The sequence below is a fragment of the Rhincodon typus genome, chromosome 5 (genome assembly GCF_021869965.1).
Source record: "Rhincodon typus isolate 14 chromosome 5, sRhiTyp1.1, whole genome shotgun sequence".
Classification (NCBI taxonomy): Eukaryota; Metazoa; Chordata; class Chondrichthyes; order Orectolobiformes; family Rhincodontidae; genus Rhincodon; species Rhincodon typus.
Window position 1 is genome coordinate 117,857,239 of NC_063336.1, and position 22,698 is coordinate 117,879,936.

Genomic DNA, 22,698 nt, shown 5'->3' on the forward strand with positions numbered 1-22,698 from the left:
GGCCCGAAACTTCAGCCTCTCTGCTCCTATGATGCTGCTTGGCCTGCTGTGTTCATCCAGCCCTGCACCTTGTTGTCTCGGATTCTCCAGCATCTGCAGTTCCTACTATCTCTGATTCAACATCCTGGTGAACCTTCTCTGCACTCTCTCCAAAGCTTCCACATCCTTCTCGTAGCAGGGCGACCAAAACTGCACACAATACTCCAAATGCTGCCTAACAAGGGTTTTATACAGCTGCACCATGGTTTGCCAACTCTTGTACTCCATGCCCCAGCCGATGAAGGCAAGCATGCCAAATGCCTTCTTATTCACCTTGGCCACCTGTGTTGCTACTCTTAGGGAACTGTGGACCTGCATGCCCAGACCCATCTGTATGTTAATGTTCCTAAAGGTTCTGCCATTTACAGTACAATTCACACCTAAATTTGATCCTCCAAAATGCATCACTTCGCATTTGTCTGAATTAAACTCCATGCCATTTCTGTGCCCAAGTTGCCTATCTATATCCTGTTGTATCCTTTCACAATCGTCAGCTCTATCAGCAACTCCACCAATCTTTGTGTCACCTGCAAACTTACTAATCGGACCATCCACCTTTTCTTCCAGATCATTTACAAACAACAGAGGACCTAAGACTGATCCCTGTTTCAACTAAAAAATGGTGACAACCATTCGCTAGTTCAACCAATCAGCCATCTCCTCTCATACAGCTGAAAATTTTGCACTTCCCCTTGAACTGATATTCTTCTGAAGTGTCTTGATGAGGACTCGAGAAACTTTAACAGAATGGGTCTTTTGCAGCAATACTCAAGGTCTGTATGGCCAATCAATTATTTTCTATACCTCTTTAAGGAGATTTCCAAGCTACTTAAGTGGACAATTGGGCTACTTAAGAGTCAACCATAACACCCTGCGATAGCATTGCATATATGAGACAGGATAAAAGGTTAGGATCTGTCATGCTGAAGGACATTATTTATCTGGTTAGGTTTTTATTGACATTTTGGCAGCTTCTGGTCATTTTTACAGAGCCAGTCTTTAACTAGTTTTTGTTTAAATTAGACTTTTTTTTTAAAATCCCGAATTCAAATTCACAAACTATAATGATATGTACAGACTTATGCTCTGGATTACTAATCCAGTAACATCATAACCATGCTCAGGTACCCATGAAGTCCACACGTAATCAAAATAATTTCCAGCTCCATGATCCTCAAAATTGTCCTTTTCCAGGACAAAACTGAGCATTGGAATTTATTCTTGCATCACAATTTAAAGATATATTCATTCAAAAGGTTACTAAACAATTGCGAACTCTTAAAATTTGCTTCAATATGTCTACAGGCAAGCAGGTGTCCCATCATATTGCACACTGGTAATCTGGGTCTGGAGTGTGATTATGATGTTTTTCAATAAATTGTCTTATCCCATGACACTTAAAAAATCCCAAAGAGCCAAATACAAATAATTAAAGCTGCTTCTGCATGTAAATTTTGAACAATAATTAAAAAGAATGATGTAACAAGTACCTCTAAAAAATTTATTTTGTACCTGTTAAATATGGCACTACATTATGGTTGAAGTATAACAGATATATTAGGAACAGAGGAACACAAGTTGGTCATTCAGTCCCATAAACATGTTCTTCCATTCTATTAGATCATGGTTGATGCCAAGACTACAAGTCATGTATTTATCTACATTTATATACTACACTGTATGTATATAATTGCAAGACAGTAATCTATTCAAGTAAATTATTTGTTTTGCGGAAGATATATCACTAAATAGCATTTTTCAATTTTTGAAACAATGCACGTTTTCCATTGCTATTGGATTGTGCAAAGTAAAATTACATACCTTTGTAAGGTCTTCCTCAATTTCAATGTAGTTTATCCACCACATACAGATGAATCAGGTCTGTCATCCAATGGGGGAAATCACAGGACTCTGTCCTTTAAACAATGTTCCTCGCAGCAGCCATGTGATCTCCCTCACTCCCACACAGTATACAAGTCAGCGATCCCGATTCCCTCCTTAGGTATTTTTGACAGAGGTGGCTGAAAAGTAGACCGAGGTGATACAACGAAGGAGAAATTAAACAAAATTAACAAATTAACCTCCAAGCACTCCAAATCAGCGCAAGACAGTGGGGAAAGCAGACTGATGCTTTTTATGTGGAGGATAAAATACACAAAGAATAAGGAAGAACCAAACCAAAGGCAGGTCATCATACTTGCTTCCTCATTTTTATCCTCCAGATAGGCTATTATACATGGTAGGAGCAAAAATGAAGATGGACAATTCTGTGATTGATTTAAAGATCAGTTTAGAGAATAGATTTGGCAAAGATGGCATTTGCCTTGGCAGGTATATCCAAACAGTGGAGGTAAGGAGAATGCTGAGTTTCTTCCAAGTAGTTCCCTTAAAGCTAGTTTCTCTCAAAAGTAGCCACAGATACAGCAGAACAATCTTTAACTCCGCTTGTAAGTCGCCAAACCAACCAACCAACATAAAATGATTGAGATATACATTCCAGTAGGCATTCACAATATATCATTTGGAGATGGATGCACTTAAGAATTACCTTGCAAAAGCAAGAAATTGTCTAGAATGACAACTGCCATGATCCAATCCATTTTAACTGCAACAGGCCTTAAAATATTGACGGGTAATGCTGTGATCAACTTCGGAGGAACACGAGGACAGAAATTCTCTGTCAGCAGAATTAGAGAAATACATTTCTGAAAAATGATTTTCATATAACATACAAGAAATGGTCCAAATTTGCTGCACTTGAATTGAAAATCCAGTGGTTGCAACCCCAAAGCAGGTTGTTCAGACACTTGTCGTACGGAAATAAGCGCCATGAGACAAACTGTTTCTGACACAAGGCATTTGATCACAAGTGATCACAAAAATAAAGAGGAATATAAAAGTTTAGGAAAAATAAGATAATTATAAACTGGTTCCAAAGCTCTGGAAATACAGGATAAAACATATTTTAAGAATGAAGAACCACCAATACGAGTGGTAATGGTCAGCAACAGCCTCTTATTCATATGTTCTGAAAACAACATTGACTGCTTTCAGATAGCAAATCCATCTGGGAGAGTATCCTTGACCCTACCCATAAAATCCGCAGAAACTTTCTATACACTGAAAAGGCCAGAAGCACAAATATCAAACATGTAGAGCGTCTCTAAAGAGAGACCGAACTGGCACCTAATCTGTTTAGTACGTAACTTGATTCTCTCCTCAGATGCTCAATACCTGTAACGAACTTGCAAGAACTTTATCACTTCACATATTTGAGTAGCCACCTGTATTTATAAGCTGCATATTACTTGTAAGCTTCATATTCAGGAGGGATTGTTCATTCTTTACCTATACAAAGGAACACCAGAGACAAACGGTTTCGGTGGATTTACACTCATGGAAATAATCCGAGCCTGTCCATTCCAAGCCTTGACAATCTACAAAATGGCAGAAAATACATCTTCTGTTCTTCAGAAATGAGAAAGCACAAAATTGATAATGGCTTACTGTAGAATTCAGAATAGATAAAATGGTGTAAAGATTAAACTCAAATAAAATTTCCTGACACAAGAATCTTCTAATTCACCAAATTAAAAATAGTTCCAAAGTATTCAGCCGCAACATACACAAGTCTTTAAATTTAAATTTTGACAAAGCAACATTAGCTACTAGTAAGATTGCATGTAGGCATCAAGAATACCAATGATTTAGCAACAGCCCAAACCATAGCTGGGATTAAACAACCAGGTCAATCCATTCTACATCTGGTGGTAACTTGTTGAAACTTGCTCAAATCAAGGAAAATATTTTTAAAAGTCTTAACAGGAGGCAGATTTTCATTCAAAGATTGCACAGAACACTTTCAACATTGGTTTCCAAAATTCAATAGCATTAGATAGACAATATCTGTCTCAGCACTGACTAAACTGTATGTTATTGGTGACAGCGGATAGTGCTCCTCTGCGCTAGAGTAATAACCAAATGTACTTTGTATAATCTGGAACTGGCACTTCAACATTTCACTCAAAGCAGAAATCATCCTTTGGTCCAGAAATCTTTCTTTCCAGTGAGTCAGATTTTCTTAACAAATGTTTCTTGACAAAGAACTGTCAAGCTTCTTTCAAGATACTTCACACTGGTGAAAGACAGTGAACATGTTGTTCGAAATAACTGATGATAAAAATATCAAATTCAAATGAACTAGTAAATGGGAAAGCTGAAACTCCAATATTTTAACACAAACTTAAAAAAAGATTTAATTGTTCAATACTTGTGACTGAGGGAAAGACACTAGTATGATTTTGTTATATAGAGTGAAAAACAGGAGGGAACAAGAATTTAAAGTGTAAAGAAACCAAAGAGGTAAGGGACACCATCTAGTACCTGGCGGAAAACACAAAGGAGTCCTGTGATTTATTTGCTTGGTAGCAGACCTGATTCATCTGTACATGGAGTATGTATGATATCAGAAAAATGAACACTAACTTTTCTTTTTTTAGGCATAATTCATGATGCCAAACCTCAAAGTATGAGCTTTGCTATATCAAAGTTCCTAATTTCAGATCAGATAACTTGGTCAGTAGTCCAACATCATCTGTACTTTATATATGTAAATACACATTTAGTATTATTCCATCATAAATCATGCAAGCAGAAACTTTCAGGACTATTAGGAAAAAAAAGACTGTTTCTTTTTTATCCTTCTGGTTGATATAAAATCTAAAGTGATTAGAGAAAATGATTTATCTAATATCAAGCACCTCCTTACCAGATGAATGACAATACAGAAGCCCTGAAGTTGATAACATTATGACCTGAAATGCAATTTTGATTCCTTATTTATAAAATCCTCGAAAAACGTATCGCCATAGGTTGAGAGTTGGAATTTCCTCTCACTTATTTCCATTTCATCAAGCAGAAAAATAAAATATAATACAGTAAAGTCCACATTTTCCAGAATTCTCATGCAACCGGTCATCCACTGAAGTAGGTTTTGTTGCTCTGGGAACTTTCATTCCCTCCCTCCCATTTTAAATCAAACCTCACCGATGGTATTTATGAGCAGGCCTGACTGCAACCGGTACATTCACATAACCGGCACTCCCCACTCCTGTAGGTACTGGATACCATGGAGTTTATTGTACTATGGTTTTGTCAGTACAATCATTATGACCTGAAAATGTTTATGGTCAATGATATCATTACACTGAAAAATGTACCTCTGCAAGAGAATTAATTCCATCAATTACAAGGAGTACTCCTGTCAACAACATTTAAAAAAGCAAATGAATAGGAAAGGTTTAGAGGAATATGGGCCAAACACAGTCAAATGGGACTTAAATTTAATCTGCTCGCAATACCAGAAATTGGAATTGGAAACGTAGCTTTGAATGCTTGGCGTGATATTGCATACATAGAATAAAAATAAATTTTGCCATGTAAGCATGTGAATTGTGGAACTCTTTACCAGAGAGAGCTGTGGAGGCTGGTTTATTAACTATATTCAAGGCTGAGACAGACAGATTTTTAAGTAATAAAGCAGTCAAGAATTATGGGGAAAATGGCAGGAAAGTGGAGTTGAGGATTTTTAGCTCAGCCATGATTTCATTGAATGGCAGAGAAGATTCAATGGGCTGAATGGCCTACTTCTGCTCCTATGTCTTATCTTAACGCACACAGTATTGGTGTCCATGTTTCAGCATGGATATAAATATATTGGAATCAGCTCAGAGTAGGTTTAACAGAGGAACATCTGGAACGAAACGGTTGTCTTATAATGAAAGATTGGGCAAGCTAGGCTTGTATTTGCTCAAGTTTAAAATTAAGATGCGATTTGACTGAAACATACAAGATCCTGAGGGGATATGACAGGGTAGATGAGGTTCTCTTCCTTAAAAGAGTGGTGGGAACAGATCCTTGAATATTTCTAAGGCGGAGGTATACAGATTCTTGGTAGGCAAACAAGTGGAAGGTTACCAGGGTAGGCATGAATGTAGAGCAGCCATGATCTCACTGAATGGTGAAATAGGCTCAATGGATTGAATAGCCTATTCCTACTCCTATTATGTATAGTCATATGGTTTATAAGAATTGTGAAAATCAGGAAATACTGTTTCTTCTCAGAAGAAGAGGTAGTATCTAAGGAGAGACATTTCATATGCAGATATTTCATCAGAGCAGGAATATATTACGATATCATATAAAATATGAACAACATTTAAAAGGAACAAATTAGAAGAAACATAGGAAATAAGAAGAATACACCATCCATTTCTTCGAGCCTGCTCCACCATTCAATAAAATCATGGTGATCATCCAACTCAGTACCATGTTCCCAATTTCACCCCATACTCTTTGACTCCTTAGGTGTAAGAATTCTGTCTAAATCCTTCTTGAAAACATTGAATGTTTTGGCCTCAATCACTTCCTGTGGTAGGGAGTTCCACAAGTTCACCACTCTCAGAAGGATGGGGCAAGATATCAACCTGAAGTAGAAAAATTTCTATATTCAACTGGAAAACAGAAAATACTTAAATAATTGAAATGAATTTAGCATGAGTTAAGTCAAAGATGATTATAATATTCAAAATGTGCAAATACAGGAGGGAAATGGGGATAAGGCTGTCAGAAATTAATGCATAACAAAATTAACAAAAACTCCAAAACAAAACCTGGATACATGCCACCTGCCAGAATGGAATGCCCTCAGCTTAAGACTTATTTACTACTTCTGGATTCTTGGGTCAGTGCAATCAGCTCTGCTTCACTTATATTTTTATTGTCATTCCATTATCTACATATATCACTGATAAACCTTAACTATAATATTACCCCCAATTATGATGGAAGGATTATAGCTGAAATATCAATCTTTTTGATTTCTCCACAGATTTGCCCGAGCTACTGAATTCAAACATTTTTGTTTCAAATTTGCAGCGCCTTTCTTTTTGCTGAAAATATTAGATATAAACTTATGCTTAGAAACACTTTCTATTGTTCATGATTGTTGCATTGTTGAAATATCTTAAATTTAATACAGAATCAACAGAAAATAAGTACAATGGATCACTTTACAGAAAACCTTAAAAATGATTTATGTCTGCAGTAAATTCTTCCTGTACAGGGTACCCGGCTAAAAAAGGCTATGTACAGGTGACAGCCTAAGGGACTACACTGGCAACAGGTATATGGGAAAAAAAGACTTAGCAAATTGAACAGTCCCCTGAATAGAAAAGTAGTCCTTTGTCAAAATTTGCATACATACTTTATCAACATTCATTTTCTTGAAGGCTGCCTGGAGAATTTTAAAATGTTGGATGTACTCATGCTCCAACTTTGCTTGAAATTTGACTTTCTTTAGAAGAATACAGCCAGGAAAGAGCATATCCATAAACTGACAGTATGCTGTTCCTGTTGAAGAAAAATGTTTTAGCAAGAATTAGTTTGGAAAAAAACATTTAACAATCACAGATTATCGTGAATATAACTGAAAATTACCAATAATGATGCTTTGAAACAACCAGAAGCCAAAAACTGTATCAAGTGAGGAAGATAAATTAAGTTATTTCCCCTATTACATGCAGTCTAGCATGAAAATAGTCTTGGAAGGTTCCACAACATTGCAAAAGAATCTGTACTGCAGATATTTTGATCTTCTTTGGAATGCCATTGGCACAAAGAGAACTATGTAAGAAAGTTGGAAGATTGACTTTCCTTTCAGTAATATTACAACATTAAAACACCTGTAAGTTATACACAAACATGTAGAAATTGGGAGAATTAAGCCATTCAGCACCTCAAGCCTGCTCTGCCACTCTGTAAAATCTGAGATAAATAAATCTGATTGATACCTTTGCTTAACAAAAATTTACCAATGAAAATGGGCCAAAGGCAGGTATATGGAGTTAATTCACAGTTCAGCCGTGATCTCACCAAATGGTGAAACAGGCTCGAGGGGCTGAATGGCCTGCTCCTGGTCCTATGTTCCAAAGAGCTGACTGATCTGTCTCTGTTTCGAATATCACATTTCCATCTAATCCCAATAGCCTCAGCCTTAAAAGTGTTCAACAATCCTGCCTCCACCACTTTCTGTGATGAAATGTAGGATAGCAAACGATATTTTCAATTAGCAATGACCAAAATGATGATGACATTCTTTGCCTTGCACTATTGCCTGGTTAGACAAAGACCACCAAACGATTTCCAAATACACTGTCAATATCTCATGGATCAACAATTTTTATTCTTTAAGAATTCCTTCAGCATTCGATAAGTTCCCATGAGAGAATAACACATAAATTTAAAGCACGTGGGATTGGGGATAGTGTATTGACATGGGGACAGAACTGGCCAGCAGACAGGAAACACAAAGTAGGAATAAACTGATTATTTCCTGAGGGGCAGCCAGTGACCACTGGAGTACCACAGAAATCAGCGATTATACCCCAGCTATTCACAATATATATTAATGATTTAGATGCAGGAACTAAGTGTAATATCTCAAATTTTTCAGATGGCACAAAACTGGGTAAGAGATAAGCTCCAAGAACGTAGAGATGCTTCAGTGTGATTTTGAAAAGTTGAATATTTGAGCAAATGCATGGTACCCGAAGTACAATGTGGTTAAATGTGAAATTCTTTATTTAGGTAGTAAAAACAGAAAGGCAGATTGTCTGAATGGTAACAGATTGGGAATGCAGGAGGTGCGATGAGACCTGTGTCCTTGTATACCTGCCACTGAAAGTAAACATACAGGTGCAGCAGGCGGTGAAGGTGGCAAGTGATATTTTGGCCTTTACAATGAGAGGATTTGAGCAAGGAATATCTTGCTCCAATTTTACAGAGCTTTGATGAGTATTGTGCACAGTTTTGGTCTTCTTATTTGAAGAAGAATGTTGTGGCTATGGGAGTGCAACATAGCTTTCGCAGATTGATTCCTGGGCTGGCAGAATTGATATATGAAAACAGACTGGATCACTTAAGACAATATTCACTGGAGTTTAGAAGAATGAGGTGGGGGTGGGGAGGATCTCATAGACTCCTGCAAAATATCTAACAGGACTAGACTGGGCAAATGTATGGAAGGATGTTCTCAATGACTGGGGAGTCCAGAACAAGGGCTCTCAGTCTAAGGAGACGAAGTAGGCCGTTAAGGACTGAGGTAAGTAGAAATTTCTTCACCCAGACAGTGGTGAGCCTGTGAAATTCTCTGCCAGAGAAAGCAGTTGAGATCAAAACATTGAATGTTTTCAAGGAGTTAGATATAGTTCTTACAGTAAGGTGAACAACAGGCTTGGGGTGAAAGTGGGAAATAGAGTACTGAGTAGGATGTTAAGCCATGATCATATTGAATGGCAGAGCAGGCTTGAAGGGCCAAATGGTCTTCTCGTGCTCCCATTCTCTGTGTTACTAGATGATGGAACATTAATCTCTTGTCCTCTAAGATGGATGAGTACCAAGAATTTTGAAATCGCGTAAAATACAATTAAATAAGGAGATCTCATGTGTACCAGGACATCTCATCAAAGTACCTCTTGAATTGGGATAAATTTAAAATTAGAGGATTTTTGTGCTGTTGTTCATGCCCAAGATGTTGAGCTTTACGCAGAGGATTAGCTCAAATAAAAAGGTACATGGTTAGCTTGCAAGGCAGCTTTTAAAAAAAATCTTTCAGAGACACAAACATGACAAGCTAGGTCAGAATAATTAGTCCTTGAGAAGGTGGTCGTGAGCTGCCTTCTTGAACTATTGCAGTCCATGGGGCACAGGCACATCCACATCCACACTGTTGCCAGGAATTTGAAATCTGGGATTTTGAGCCAACAATCAAGGAATGGCGACATACCACCACGCCAGGATGATGTGTGGCTTGAAGGGGAACTTAAAGCTGAAGGTGGTCTCGTGCATCTGTTGCCCTCACCTTAATACAGTGATTGATGCCCACATATTCTAATTTGACTTTTGCAGCACGTAAGTATTTGAGCCGAACGTCTGTTTCTGATGTATACGTTGAATGTGAAGTGCATTTAGTTTGTTCAAAATAAATTATTTTAAACACATTTCCTACCGGAAACAAATGTGTTTCAACCCAACAGTTTAAATCAGAGTTGAATCCAGTCCCCAAAACAACCAGGTTCTCATCGAAGCATTTGATTAAATAGATGATGATGATCCAGGTTTGCAATTTCACAGGTCATTAAAGATGACAAATATTCACAAATACTGACACAAACAAATTGGATAGTCAAGAAAGGAATCTGCTTGCAATCATCGGAAAAAAATGTGTACAGCTAAAGGTCAAGGATATGGATGCCATGCTTGATCCTGAATTACAGTACATAACATCATCCCAGATTGATATTCTTGGGACCAAGCCACTCACCTATTTCAGAATTTTCTGCATTAGGGAATGATGTTAGAATGCCTAACAACAAATGCGAACTGGTAAACACTACAGATATAATGGGGGCCCAGATAAATAATTACAGTGTGCCTGGCTTCACAGAAACAACTACAAGGTATCTCTCAGAAATACCAGAGATTCAAGGATCAAGCAAGAAACTGAAAGAAAACAGTATCAGTAAAACAGGAAAAAGTAACATTGGAGAAATTGATAGGACTGAAGTTGACAAATTCCACAACACCCAATGACTTATATCTCAGAGTGCTGAAGAGCTGGCTATAGAGATGGTGGATGGATTGATGGAATACTGTCGACAATTTGAAAGGTTGCAAATGAAACCCCACTTCTTAAGAAAGGAGTTAGAGAGTTACAGACCTATTAGCCTAACATCAGTATTAAAGGAAAAGGTAGGATTGGGCAGAATCAATACAGATTTATTAAAGGGGAAATTACGTTTGACAAACCTGTTGAGTTTTTTGAGATGTCACCAGTAGCATAGATATAAGAACTAGTAGCAGGCGTAGGCCGTCCGGCCCTTCGAGCCTGCTCTGCCATTCAATAAGATCATGGCTGATCTTTTTGTGGACTCAGATCCACTTACCCGCGTTCTCACCGTATCCCTTAATTCCTTTATTGTTCAAAAAAAATCTACCTTATCTTTAAAAATGTTTACTGAAGTAGCGTCAACTACTTCACTGGGCAAGGAATTCCGTAGATTAACAACCCTCTGGGTGAAGAAGTTCCTTCTCAATTCAGTCCTAAATCTGCTCCCTCTAATTTTGAGGCTATGCCCTCTTGTCCTAGCTTCACCTGCCAGTGGAAACATCCTCTCTACTTCTATTTTATCTATTCCCTTCATAATTTTATATCTTTCTATAAGATCCCCCCTCAATCTTCTGAATTCCAATGAATATAATCCCAATCTACTCAGTCTCTCCTCATAAACCAACCCCCTCAACGCCGGAATCAACCTAGTGAACCTCCTTTGCACCCTCTCCAGTGCCACTACATCCCTTCTCAGGTAAGGAGACCAAAACTGCACACAGTACTCCAGGTGTGGCCTCACCAGCACCTTGTACAGCTGCAACATGACCTCTCTGCTTTTAATCTCAATCCCTTTAGCAATGAAGGACAAAATTCCATTTGCCTTCCTAATTACTTATTGTACCTGCAGACCTACCTTCTGTGATTCATGCACAAGGACACCCAGGTCCCTCTGCATAGCAGCATGCTGCAACTTTTTACCATTCAGGTAATAATCCTTTTTACTATTACTCCTACCAAACTCTGTGACTTTACATTTATTTACATTGTATTCCATCTGCCAGACCTTTGCCCGCTCACTCAATGTATCTATGGAACCACTGATATCATCGATCTAGAATTTCAGAAGACTTTCGATAATATCCTACACAGGTTTCCAAACAAAATTAGAAAATCTGGGATAGGGGATAATGTTCAAGATGGAGGATGGGTTAATGGCAGAAAAGAGAAATTAAGATTAAATGGGTCATTGTCAGGTTGGCAAACTCTGACTAGTCGGGGTGCAACAAGGATCAGTGCTTCAGCCCCAGGTGTTCATAATCTATACATATCATTCAGCTGTAGTGACCAAATATAATATTTTTAAGTTTGCAGATCACCAAGTGGAACGTGTATTGTCAGAATGATACAGAAGGCCTTTGGAAAGGCTGGTTGTGTGGGCAAGAACATGTTAGAAGCAGTAAAATGTGGATAACTGAAAGATTGACCACTTTGGCAGGAGGAAAAAAAATGCGCAATATTTCTAAAATGAGGAGAGATTGGAAGTGTTAATGCCCGAAAAGAAATTGTGTGTCTTTGTTCACAAGCCAGTAAAAGCTAACACAGCGGTGCAGCAAGAAGTTTGGAAAGCAAGTGTTGTGTCAGTTTTTAAATCACAAAAAAATCTAAATATAGGACCATAGATGTTTTGCTTCAATCATATACAATTTTAGTGAAACTGCACATGGAATATTGTTTGCAGTTATGGTCCTTTTCACATAAGCAAGAATATACTTTCCATGGAGAGAATGGAGAAAGTTTCAATAGGGATGCTGGCTTTGTCCTATGAGAAGACTGGATCTCATTCTCGAAGGATTAGAAGAATGAGAAGTGATCTCACTGCAACGTATAGAATTCCTGAACAAGGTCCAGCTGGCTGAGAGGTCCGAGCTGGGGAGGGGGTGTCAGGTTAAAGGGGCAGGCCATTTAGTACCAAGATAAGGGGATATTTCTTCATTCAGAGGGTAGTGAATCTTTGAAATATACCTAAGAGTGCTGTAGAAGCTCAGTTGCTGAGTATGCTCTAGGTTGACTGAAACACAGATAACATCAAGGGAATAATGGGGTCAAACAGCAAAGGTAGATGATCAGCCAAGATCTAGATTGGCAGAGGAGGGTCGAGGAATCAAACTGCATACTCTTGCACTTATGTTCCTATGTTGTCAATTTGCTGCAATGCCCTAACAGTCAAGTGGCAAGACAATGCATTATTTGAGTTTGGTCAAAAAAGCTTTCAGAATGCAATTATCTCTGGACTTCAGATTTCTGGACTGCAGATGATAATGCATCGAACGAGAAAAAATATCCAGGTGTTCTATGCACAAATCACGCAAGATCGACGTTTGACAGGCTGTAATGAAAGTATATAAAGGTAAGATAATTCAATATGAAACACAGGTACTGGTATTTGCATACAAGACCTTCATCAGGTCCTCATCTAAAATCCTGTACACCATTCTTGTCTCATCATATGGCAGTGGGAGATAAAGAGGCCCTGAAAGAAGTTCTTAATTTTTCCTCAATAAAATTCTTCATACATAAACACAGAACGGTCATCACTATCTCACTTGTGTTGTCTATTAACAATTTATCGGAAATTTGTTGTGATTTGTGCTGCTTAGAAAGTGGATTCAGACTTGAAAATTCAATTATTTTAGCACTTGGTGTCCCACAAGCAGAAGCAACAAGGTATGACAAACTCAGTTTTGACAGAAGAAAATACTGTGAATCCACTGTATGACATATATTCACTTCATTTTCTCGCTCCTCCTCATTTATAAGTGAAACAGACAGTAATATTGAAATAAGTAAACAAGAGAAAATAAATGCAACTTAGTTCATATTCAAGAATCTGAAATAACAGAAGTATAATATCAAGTACTTTAAGGATTAATTTTATTTTCAATGCCCACAAATGACCAAAGCATCAGAACTGAAAATCGATCTGAGACATATTACTTCTCTAAAAAAAATACATCTCCATCTTAGTACCTGAGCATAGTTGCTCAATCTTGGTGTAATTGAGCTGCAAGGAGTCATTGACCCATGATAGCATGTCATGTCGGCTCAGATTTTCACTTGTTACAGAGGTGGAATACACGTTCACTGCCATGCCACAGCTGTAAGAGAAAGAGTAAGTTAAGGTAGGAATAAAGTCAACAGCAAGAGACAGGCTCCCTATCAAATATGATTAAGAACTAAAAAAAGGAAGTGCTTTGACAAATTGCTTGAGATTTCAATAATACACGGACACAGATAACTTAAACAATTGTTATAAATATATGTTGAGATCAGAAAAAAATTATGAGGGCTTTTTACAATACACTAAGCATCTCAAAGCACTTACAGTTGAAGGAGCATTTTCAGAAGTGTAACCTCTGTACTAAGATAGTAAACACAATCAAGGGGAGACAGTGGCACAGTGGTAATGTCAGTGAACTAAAATCCAGAAATTCAGGCTAATGTTCGAGGGACACAAATTCAAATAGTACCATGGCAACTGGTGGAATTTAAATTCAATTAATAGAATCTGGAATTAATTTTTTTTCTTATGAAGGTGAACATCAATGGTGCAAGAACCCATCTGGTTCACTAAATCTTGAAAGAAGGAAATCTGCCGTCCTTCACAGTGATGTTGTTGATTCTCTTAACTGCCCTCCTAAATGGCTAGCAAACCCTTCAAGTTCAAGGGCAATTAGAGGTAGATAACAAATTCTGGCCTTGAAAACAACAAATGCTGGAGATCACAGTGGGTCAGATAGCATCCATGGAAAGACAGCAAGCTAACGTTCAGAGTCTAGATGACTCTTCATCAGAGCTGAAGTGTGGAGGCGACATTTATGCTACAGTTTGGGGGTGGGGGGGGTATAGGGTGCTGGTGGAGGAAAGATGTTAATAGTTCGGATTAAGTGATCAGAATGTGAGAATGGCAGAACAATGGTGTGTCTCCTGCCAGACTTGAAAGGACAGTAACTGGAACAGCACCCTACACCCACTACCCCTCCACCTACCTCCCCCAAACTACAGCATAAATGCTGTCCCCCTCCACACTTCACATCAGCTCTATTGAAGAGTCAAGAGACTTGAAACGTGGTCTCTCTCTATATGCTGTCTGACCTGCTGTGATCTCCAGCATCTGCAGTAATTTGTTCCTAAATACTGGCCTTGCCAAAAATGCCCACATGCTAAGAAAGAGGAAATTAAAAGCAAATGTGCACTCAACAATTTCCCACAAACAGCAATCTGATAATCATTAGATAACCTGTTTTGTGTGAAGTTAATTGAAGGAGTTATATTGATTGGAACACCAGGGTTAAATCACTGCTCTTGTGAAATACTGCCACGGCATCATTTACACCCACTGGAGCAGACTGTTGGGGCCACTATGCAATGTCCTTTTTGCAAGATGGCATCAACAATGTGCAGTGCTGAGGAAGTACTACACTGGAATGTCAGACTTGATTTTTGTGCTCAAACTCTAGAGTGGGACTTGAACCCAGAATCTTCTGATTCAGAGGCAAGTATATTGTAACAGCTGAAACAACGTAAAGCTACGTTTGCTGACAATGCAAATGCAGGGGCACACGCACCCTCACATGGAGTCACAGTGTCTGTGACGTCACTGCCAGTGGTGCTGAAGAGAGCCTGCAAAAAAATAAGACCATCTGTAATATTAGCAATTCAGAGATACTTTAACAAGTGCAGTACCAATAAAGTGTTCTTTTTCATGTTTCTTAGACGTGCAAAGTCTTTAAATGTTGAGGTATTACTTTGCCTGCTTAATAAATTTCAATTTAAAGATTGCAATTTTCAGAGAATAATGAACACCAAAGCTCGGGTTAAATATAACGGCATCATCTCTCCAGTTGCTACTTTGCTCACAGTCTTACTGATCATCTGGTTCAGACCCCTCAGTGTTTTCCAACTGTCCACCACCCCACTCCCTCACTGTATACCAATTGAGAGCAAGAGAGAAAGGTGCCAAGCAGAGGGAGGCGATGAGAGGTTCAGAGTGGGGTAGCAGTGAATGAGCCATCAGGGTGAGCAAGTGAATGGAGTGGGTTCAGTTCGTGCACAACAATGAGATCAGCAGCGCCATACATGATTCTACAGGTGCAGTGTGCGTCAGCTTCCTACCAGCCACACAATGAAGGCGTCAGCAGCATCCAGTTGTTGTTTCAGTCTATTTTTGTACTCAAGCATTAACAATCTGGATGAAGGCACTGACGGAATCGCTGCTAAGTCTGCAAATGACAAAGATAGGTGGGAGGGACAGGTAGTGAAGAGGTGGGCAGACTGTCGAAGGACTTGGACAGGCTAGGAAAGAGTATAGTTCTTTGTACTTTCTTTTAAACTCTAACTCTGGTGGTAAATGTACAAATTGACTAGTGATGTCTAGTGACAAAGTAAATATTCCAGGATCGCTTATAACCTGCAATGTGCACAGCAATGTGCCTTCAGTGGACTTTAATGAAACAATGAAAGAAATGAAAATTAAATTGCCACATGTTACAGAAAAGTATTTTCATAAATGTGTATCTAATCCACCATCCATGATCCACTGCAGCAACTTAAGGTCTTGCAGACAATATTTTCTATCATATTAAAATTTTCTCACAGCTTTAGAATCACTGACATGAAATCCATTTTTAAGAGCTTTGTTTTGTCGTATCAGAAGACTATTTTATTTAATATCATGAATATATAAACGTTATACTTGGGTGTCAGTTAGCTGGCTTGTAATGCAAAACGACACCAACTGCATGGGTTCAATTCTTGCACTGGTTGAGATTACTATGAAAGATTCTCTTTCTCAACCTCTCCCCTCACCTGACACACTTAAACCACCACCAGTTCTCTCTCTCTAATAAGAGAGCAGTTCTATAGACCTTTGGGACTATGGCAACTTTACTTAATAACAATAAATGATGAAAAGCAGCACAATGTTTACCAACAAGCTGACTGCATGTTCAAATATGCTTGCTTTACTCTTTTTGTCTACTTTGACTTCAGCAGAGAGGAGTAATTTTTTTCTGTGACATTGAAACATCACAAAATAAAGCAAAATATGATTATAAATTTTTTGCTCATTAATATACAAAACAACAAAACGCAAAAATACTGCCTGCAACACAATTATTGCTAAAAATACTGATAAAGAATACCCGCAACACTAATTTTTCTAACTGTGCGCTTACAGAAGGAAACAATCTTACTTCCACTAGCATCTTTGCCTTCAGGTGGTGAACAAATTGATAGAAGTGGTAGGAAAGGAATCACGACTGATTTGACTGAAACATTGCAGTGACTCAGCACTTGGTTCATGGAAATTATTAGAGCTCTCCTGCCCAAGATAATCTCCCCCCTGAGCTGATGGTAAATATTCACTATAGCATTCTGATTTTAACAGTAGGATAGGATTTGAGAAAAAAAGAATGTGGTTAAATATTCCAGCTTTGTGATTTAATATCAATCTTATAGTTAATTGCTTACTAATCTATATTATCAAATTATGATTAAAGCCAATTATAGACATCCTTATTTAATGTTGAATTTGATGACATTATTAAATAGCATATCAAAATATCCCACTCCTGCCTCTAAATCTATTTTTTTGTTTTCAACGTGACCATCTCCACATCCATTACAAGTGACTGCTTGGGGAAGACTGATGCCACTATTTTGTTTCGCAAAGATTCATCAGAATGACACCAGAATTGTACTTGGTGATCAACTAATAATATAAGAGAATGGAAACGTGAATATTTCTGGTCTATGTTGCTTAGTTCCTAATGGGCTATTAATTTACCCAGTGAATTATTGGAGATGCCCCCAAAACATTTCTGTAGAAATTTAATACCACTGCTATGAAGTTACACGGTATCTAAGATAATTGTTGCTCACACACCCACACACCATTTCATAGTCATACTTTGGCTGAAGACAGAAGATGAATCCATGCAGCAATTGACAGAACTGAAACTATTCTTCAGTCTAGAAATGATAATACAACTGCTGAATATGTCTGAGCAAGTTCTTCAAAGCTTTGGCAGGTGTTCATATTCATTGTAACTAACTGACATCATTGTTAATCCATTGTGTCATTGCATCCTGATCCTGAAGGACTCAATGCAGGTATTTTGCTCATTAAGTAAAGACAGTTTAATAGCTTTGAAAGTGAAGAAATCCCCAGACCTGAATGAAATGTATTCTAGACTGTTAAGGGAAGGAAGAGGAGAAATAGTGGAGACTCTGACCACTAGTTTTGCAATTCTCACTAGCTTCAGGTGTGGTATTGAAGGATTGACCTCAAACATTACAACTTTGCTTAAAAAGGGAGAAACAGAATGACCCTTATGAGGCCGTCAGACCTGCTGAGCTTTTCCAGCAACTTCTGTTTTTGTTGTTGTTGAGGCTAAACTCAAGAGGTGCAAAAATTATTGGCAAAAATTCTGAGGGACAGGATAAAAACAGTCAGAGTTATATAGCCCAGAAACAGACCCTTCGGTCCAACTTGTCCTAAACTGATCTAGTCCCATTTACCAGCATTTGGCCTATTTACCTCTGAACTCTGAACTCCTAATCATATACCCATCCAGATGCCTCTTAAATGTTGTAATTGTACCCGCCTCCACCTCTGGCAGCTCATTCCATACATGCACCACCCTCTACGTGGAGAAAGTTGCCCCTTAGGCTCCTTTTAAATCTTTCCGCTCTCACCTTAAACTTATGCCCTCTAGCTTCAGACTCCCGTTTCCTGGGGAAAAGACCTTAGCTATTCACCCTATCCACACTCATTATGATTTTATAAACCTCTATAGAGGTCACCCCCTCAGCTTCTGACACTCCAGGAAAAAAAGCCTTAGCCTATTCAGCCTCTCCCTAAAGCTCAAACCCTCCAATCCTGGCAACAAACTTGTAAATCTCTTCTGAACCCTTTCAAGTTTAACATCTTTCCTACAGCAGGGAGACCAGAATTGCATGCAGCATTCTTAAAGTGGCCTCACCAATATCCTGCACAGCTGCAACACGAGCTCCCAACTCCTTTACTCAATGCACTGACCACTGAAGGCAAGCATGCTAAATGCCTTCTTCACCACCATGTCTACCTGCAACTCCACCTTCAAGTAAATATACACCTGCACCCCTAGGTCTCTTTGTTTGCACGCGCATTTAGGAAGACAGGTTAAGGAAAGTTTGAGTTTGACTGACAATCAAACAATGAGGTGTAACAAGGACAGAAATGAGAATAGTGCACGTAATATAGTCCATATGGATTATGGCAAACTTTTGATATGATTACATATGAAACTGGTCATGAAACTTGGTATACCAGGCGAAACAGAACATTGTCCCAAGTAGGCTCACATGCAGGGAGCAGAACAGTCTAAGTCTGTGGCTAGAAGGCTACTTGCAGTAGGTTGCACAAGGTTCAATAGTAGACCCCTTGCTTTTTGTTGTGTGTCTTAACGATTTAGACTTAAAACTCAGCTTGAAAACATGGCAATTTAACTGTAGCTGGTTCAAATCCCATTGCTTCAGAGTTGTGTCACGATGTCCAAACGGGTTCAAAAATAATGATAACTGCACCATAAACCTCATTTTGCTCTTCTTCATTGCAGTTATGCAACAGTTCCTATTTTATCTCTCCCTTAAACAGAGACAATACAGCACAGTAAGTCTAATTAATCCTCAATTTCAAACCATTTACAGATTCAGTATTGCTGAGAAGCACATATTTTGTTAAAGATTTTTGTCTTGTAATTATCAGGACATTTCAAAAGAATACCCAATTCGAGGGGGAAAAAAAAAATCAACATTTATACTGTATGAGAGGAGAAAGTTGATTGGTTGGCAAGTGGACTTGGATTGGTAAAGGTATTGCTGTAGAGAATGCATCTATTAATGCTGATTGACAGTTAAGAGCTCAGCTTTTTGAAAATTTTAAACCAAGCAGGATGACTGATTGGTCATTCCCTGAAAAATGAACAAGCACATGGCTATCAATTTTGTTGAGTTGAAACAGACATGCTGTGTGTACCAAAAACAGAAATTGTTGGAGGAATTTAGCAGGTTTGGCAGCATCTGGGGAGGAAAGCACAGTTAACATTTGGAATCCTGTGACTCTTCTTCAGAAATGTCTCTGCCCACAGATACTGCCAGACCCAATGAGCTTCTCAAGTAATTTCTGTTTGTTCACATCTCCATTTCTTTGTTTCGCTTTAGCACTATGTACTGCTCTGTCTATAAAGAAAGAAAGCTCTGTGTATAAACTTATCTGGCTTCCACTGCATGTCAGATCACACCGTGAACCCAAATGATTAAAAAAAAAATGACAGCCATTGGTTGGTTTATTTCTCTTCAGCTTCAAATGGAAGTTTAGCTTTGAGCAAACAAGCTGGTCTGTGTCGTAGCCAGGACCGAGTATGCACATCATATTAGCGCAACAAGATGTAGTCCGTCAGGCACCAGTGCTATCAGCAAGAACGCATCCATGCGTCTTGAAGTTGAAAATGTGTCTTTTGTAACAGAGTTCAAGAGCAGACACTTTTTTAAAAATACTGTCGATTACAACTCCATGGTTTTCAAGCATTCCTTTTCATTACCAGATTGTCACAGCCAAGTCTGGCGTTGAAATGGGCGAGGACGACAATTTTGCGGGAGTTCAGATACCTGTGTAGAACGTAGCCTTGTCAGCTGAGTTAGGGTTCAGAGTCAGAGCTCAAGTGCTGATGAGATTTGCATGCTGCTGAACTTGAGGCACGGTGGGCCAGAGACATGATGTACTTGGAAATGCCAACTGGCAGGTTTGAAAAAAGGCAAAGTACTGCAAATGCTAGAAAACTGGAAACAATGCTGGAGAAACTCAGTACATCTGGTAGCATCTGTGGAAAGAAAATCAGAGTTAACCTTTCGAGTTCAATATGACTCTTTCTTCTGTTCCAAGAATCAGACCTCAATCAAGGCACCCAAACCAATGTCTAGTCTGGCTAGTTCATAGATCACCAGGGCTGTGCAACATTGCCAGACTTAAGCACTGTTTTCTCACACCAGCAGGCAGAACTTTTCCCACCTTTACGAGCAAAGTTGAGTGTTCTAGTTTCTTCTCGGTTGCAGTTTGGTCACATTGAGAGATATTGTTGACCACGATGAACCAATTGGGTAGTGTTTGATTCGGCAACATTTTCTAGGCTCCGCTCTGATTCAGGAGGAAGCAATGCTATCCTACAAAAAGATAGTGTATCGCTTAGGGTGCTACCTAATTATGTTGTCATCATCAATACCTTCAATGCTGTGAGCAATTTGCATACAGGAGAATTCACACTTTCCCATCACTTCAGGACTTACACGTGCTGGAGTTGGGGCAATTCTTTTTACTCCTTCCTGCCTACACAAAACAGCTTTAACATTGAAGACAGTTTGCACTGACTAACTTCAACCTTTCAGCTTGGAGTTCATCTGTCATGGTCCAGTGAACTGGGATGACAGTAGTGAGGTCTCTAACCCGAAGGTTCAGACTCAGAAGTTCCCTCTCTGACGTGGATTGCTTACCCAGGCTTGAAGGGATAATCCTTCCCTTGCTATTTTATCTAGAACTGATAAACCAACAACTGTAATAAATGGATTATGATGTGGCACATCTTTGGTACAGAGCACAATGGTCATTTTGGCCACTTGCAATCTTTCTGCCCTGGCCATTATCTTTGTAAAGGAAGTCATCCACCCAGTTGGTGTCATGGTCATCATTTATCTCCTCACTACATTTTGCTGCAGATGGTGTGTTGGAATGAGCCAGCAGTTGGTATAGAAGGAGGGCCAATGATCCCAGTTCAAAAAAAAAATGACCTACTTTTCTAATCAGCCTGTTCAGATATGTTATTTCACACCTCTGGAGCAGTTGGGACTTGAACCTGGGCCTCCCAATTTAGGGGTGGGGACACTACTATTGCACCACAAGAAGGCTCCTCACGAAAAAAAGGGACACTTCACAAATTCACGTCATCCTTGCGCAGGGGCCATGCTAATCTTCTCTGTATCATTCCAATTTCAGTATGTGCTGTTGAAGTCCATCCGTTAAGTAGAATGCTGTTGACTAAAGGTACAAGGTTACTACAGCCCACTATACTTCATTACTGTACTCAGCAAATCCAAAATGTTACTATCCCTTTATTTTATGGCTCCATCTAGCAATACTTATCATTAAAGAAATTTAAACTCAATGCATCTCGGTTCAACTGCACCTCTTCAAGACATTCATTGACTTTACTCACCCACTGCCATTTTTCCTTACTGTAATATGTACAACTCTACACCTGCACTTTCCTGGAGCATAACTGCGCAGCACAATGAGCAGACAGAAAACAGAGGATCTATTTAAAAGAAAGCCACTTGCTTGCCATTCTCTCTCGCTCACACAGACAAAAGTGGAAAGCTGAAGGTACTAACTCCAGCCTGAGCAACATCCAATTACAACATTAACTTCCTGCTGACTCATGCAAGCTTGCCCAACCATTTGTTGTAAGCTACTGGCAGGGTAAAGGTAGGCACAAATGAGGCGCAGATAAACAATGATTGAAAAAAATCCCAAGTGCAAACAGAAGCCTAGACAACTCCAGAACAAAAGCAATAAAATTCAAATTTTGACAGACATCAAGCAGTTAGGCAAAATTTGGACATCTAAAGCATTGAATAAAGTGGTCAATACAAAATCCATATTTTGAAAAACTGAGATTGCATTGCTATAAAAGATTGGCAATTCATCTAAGTAAAATCCAGTCAATGTTTGGAAGGAAGCTATCACGCCATGGTAGCCTAGGTGGAGCTAAGGCTAACAACTTCAAATTATCTTGCTTCCCTGATAATGCAACAGGGATATCAGGTGAAAGGTGAGTAACATGGGGCAGGGCAGCACATAGACACAATAGGGATGAAAAAGACGGGGGGGGGGGGGGGGG

The 22,698-nt window shown here is 38.9% G+C and overlaps 1 protein-coding gene and 1 non-coding gene across 5 annotated transcripts in view; both read right to left on the minus strand.

Annotated features, from left to right (window-relative positions):
- The window catches only part of mapre3b (microtubule-associated protein, RP/EB family, member 3b), a 57,899-nt gene that overhangs the window by 24,736 nt on the left and 10,465 nt on the right, over positions 1–22,698 (minus strand). For 2 of the 4 annotated variants that reach the window (XM_020512653.2, XM_048596869.1), the window contains exons 2-3: positions 13,736–13,863; positions 7,304–7,449 (exon numbers count right to left, since the gene is read on the minus strand). In XM_020512653.2, the coding sequence (XP_020368242.1) occupies positions 7,304–7,449; positions 13,736–13,856 (267 nt within the window). In that variant the 5' untranslated portion in view covers positions 13,857–13,863. Of the gene's footprint in view, positions 1–7,303; positions 7,450–13,735; positions 13,864–15,333; positions 15,448–20,816; positions 20,964–22,698 lie in introns of those variants that run through there. The other 2 variants (XM_048596867.1, XM_048596868.1) reach the window with 2 other exon arrangements.
- LOC125483227 lies at positions 21,714–21,815 on the minus strand. Its single transcript, XR_007262186.1, has one exon. It is a non-coding gene; the product is annotated as a U6 spliceosomal RNA (small nuclear RNA).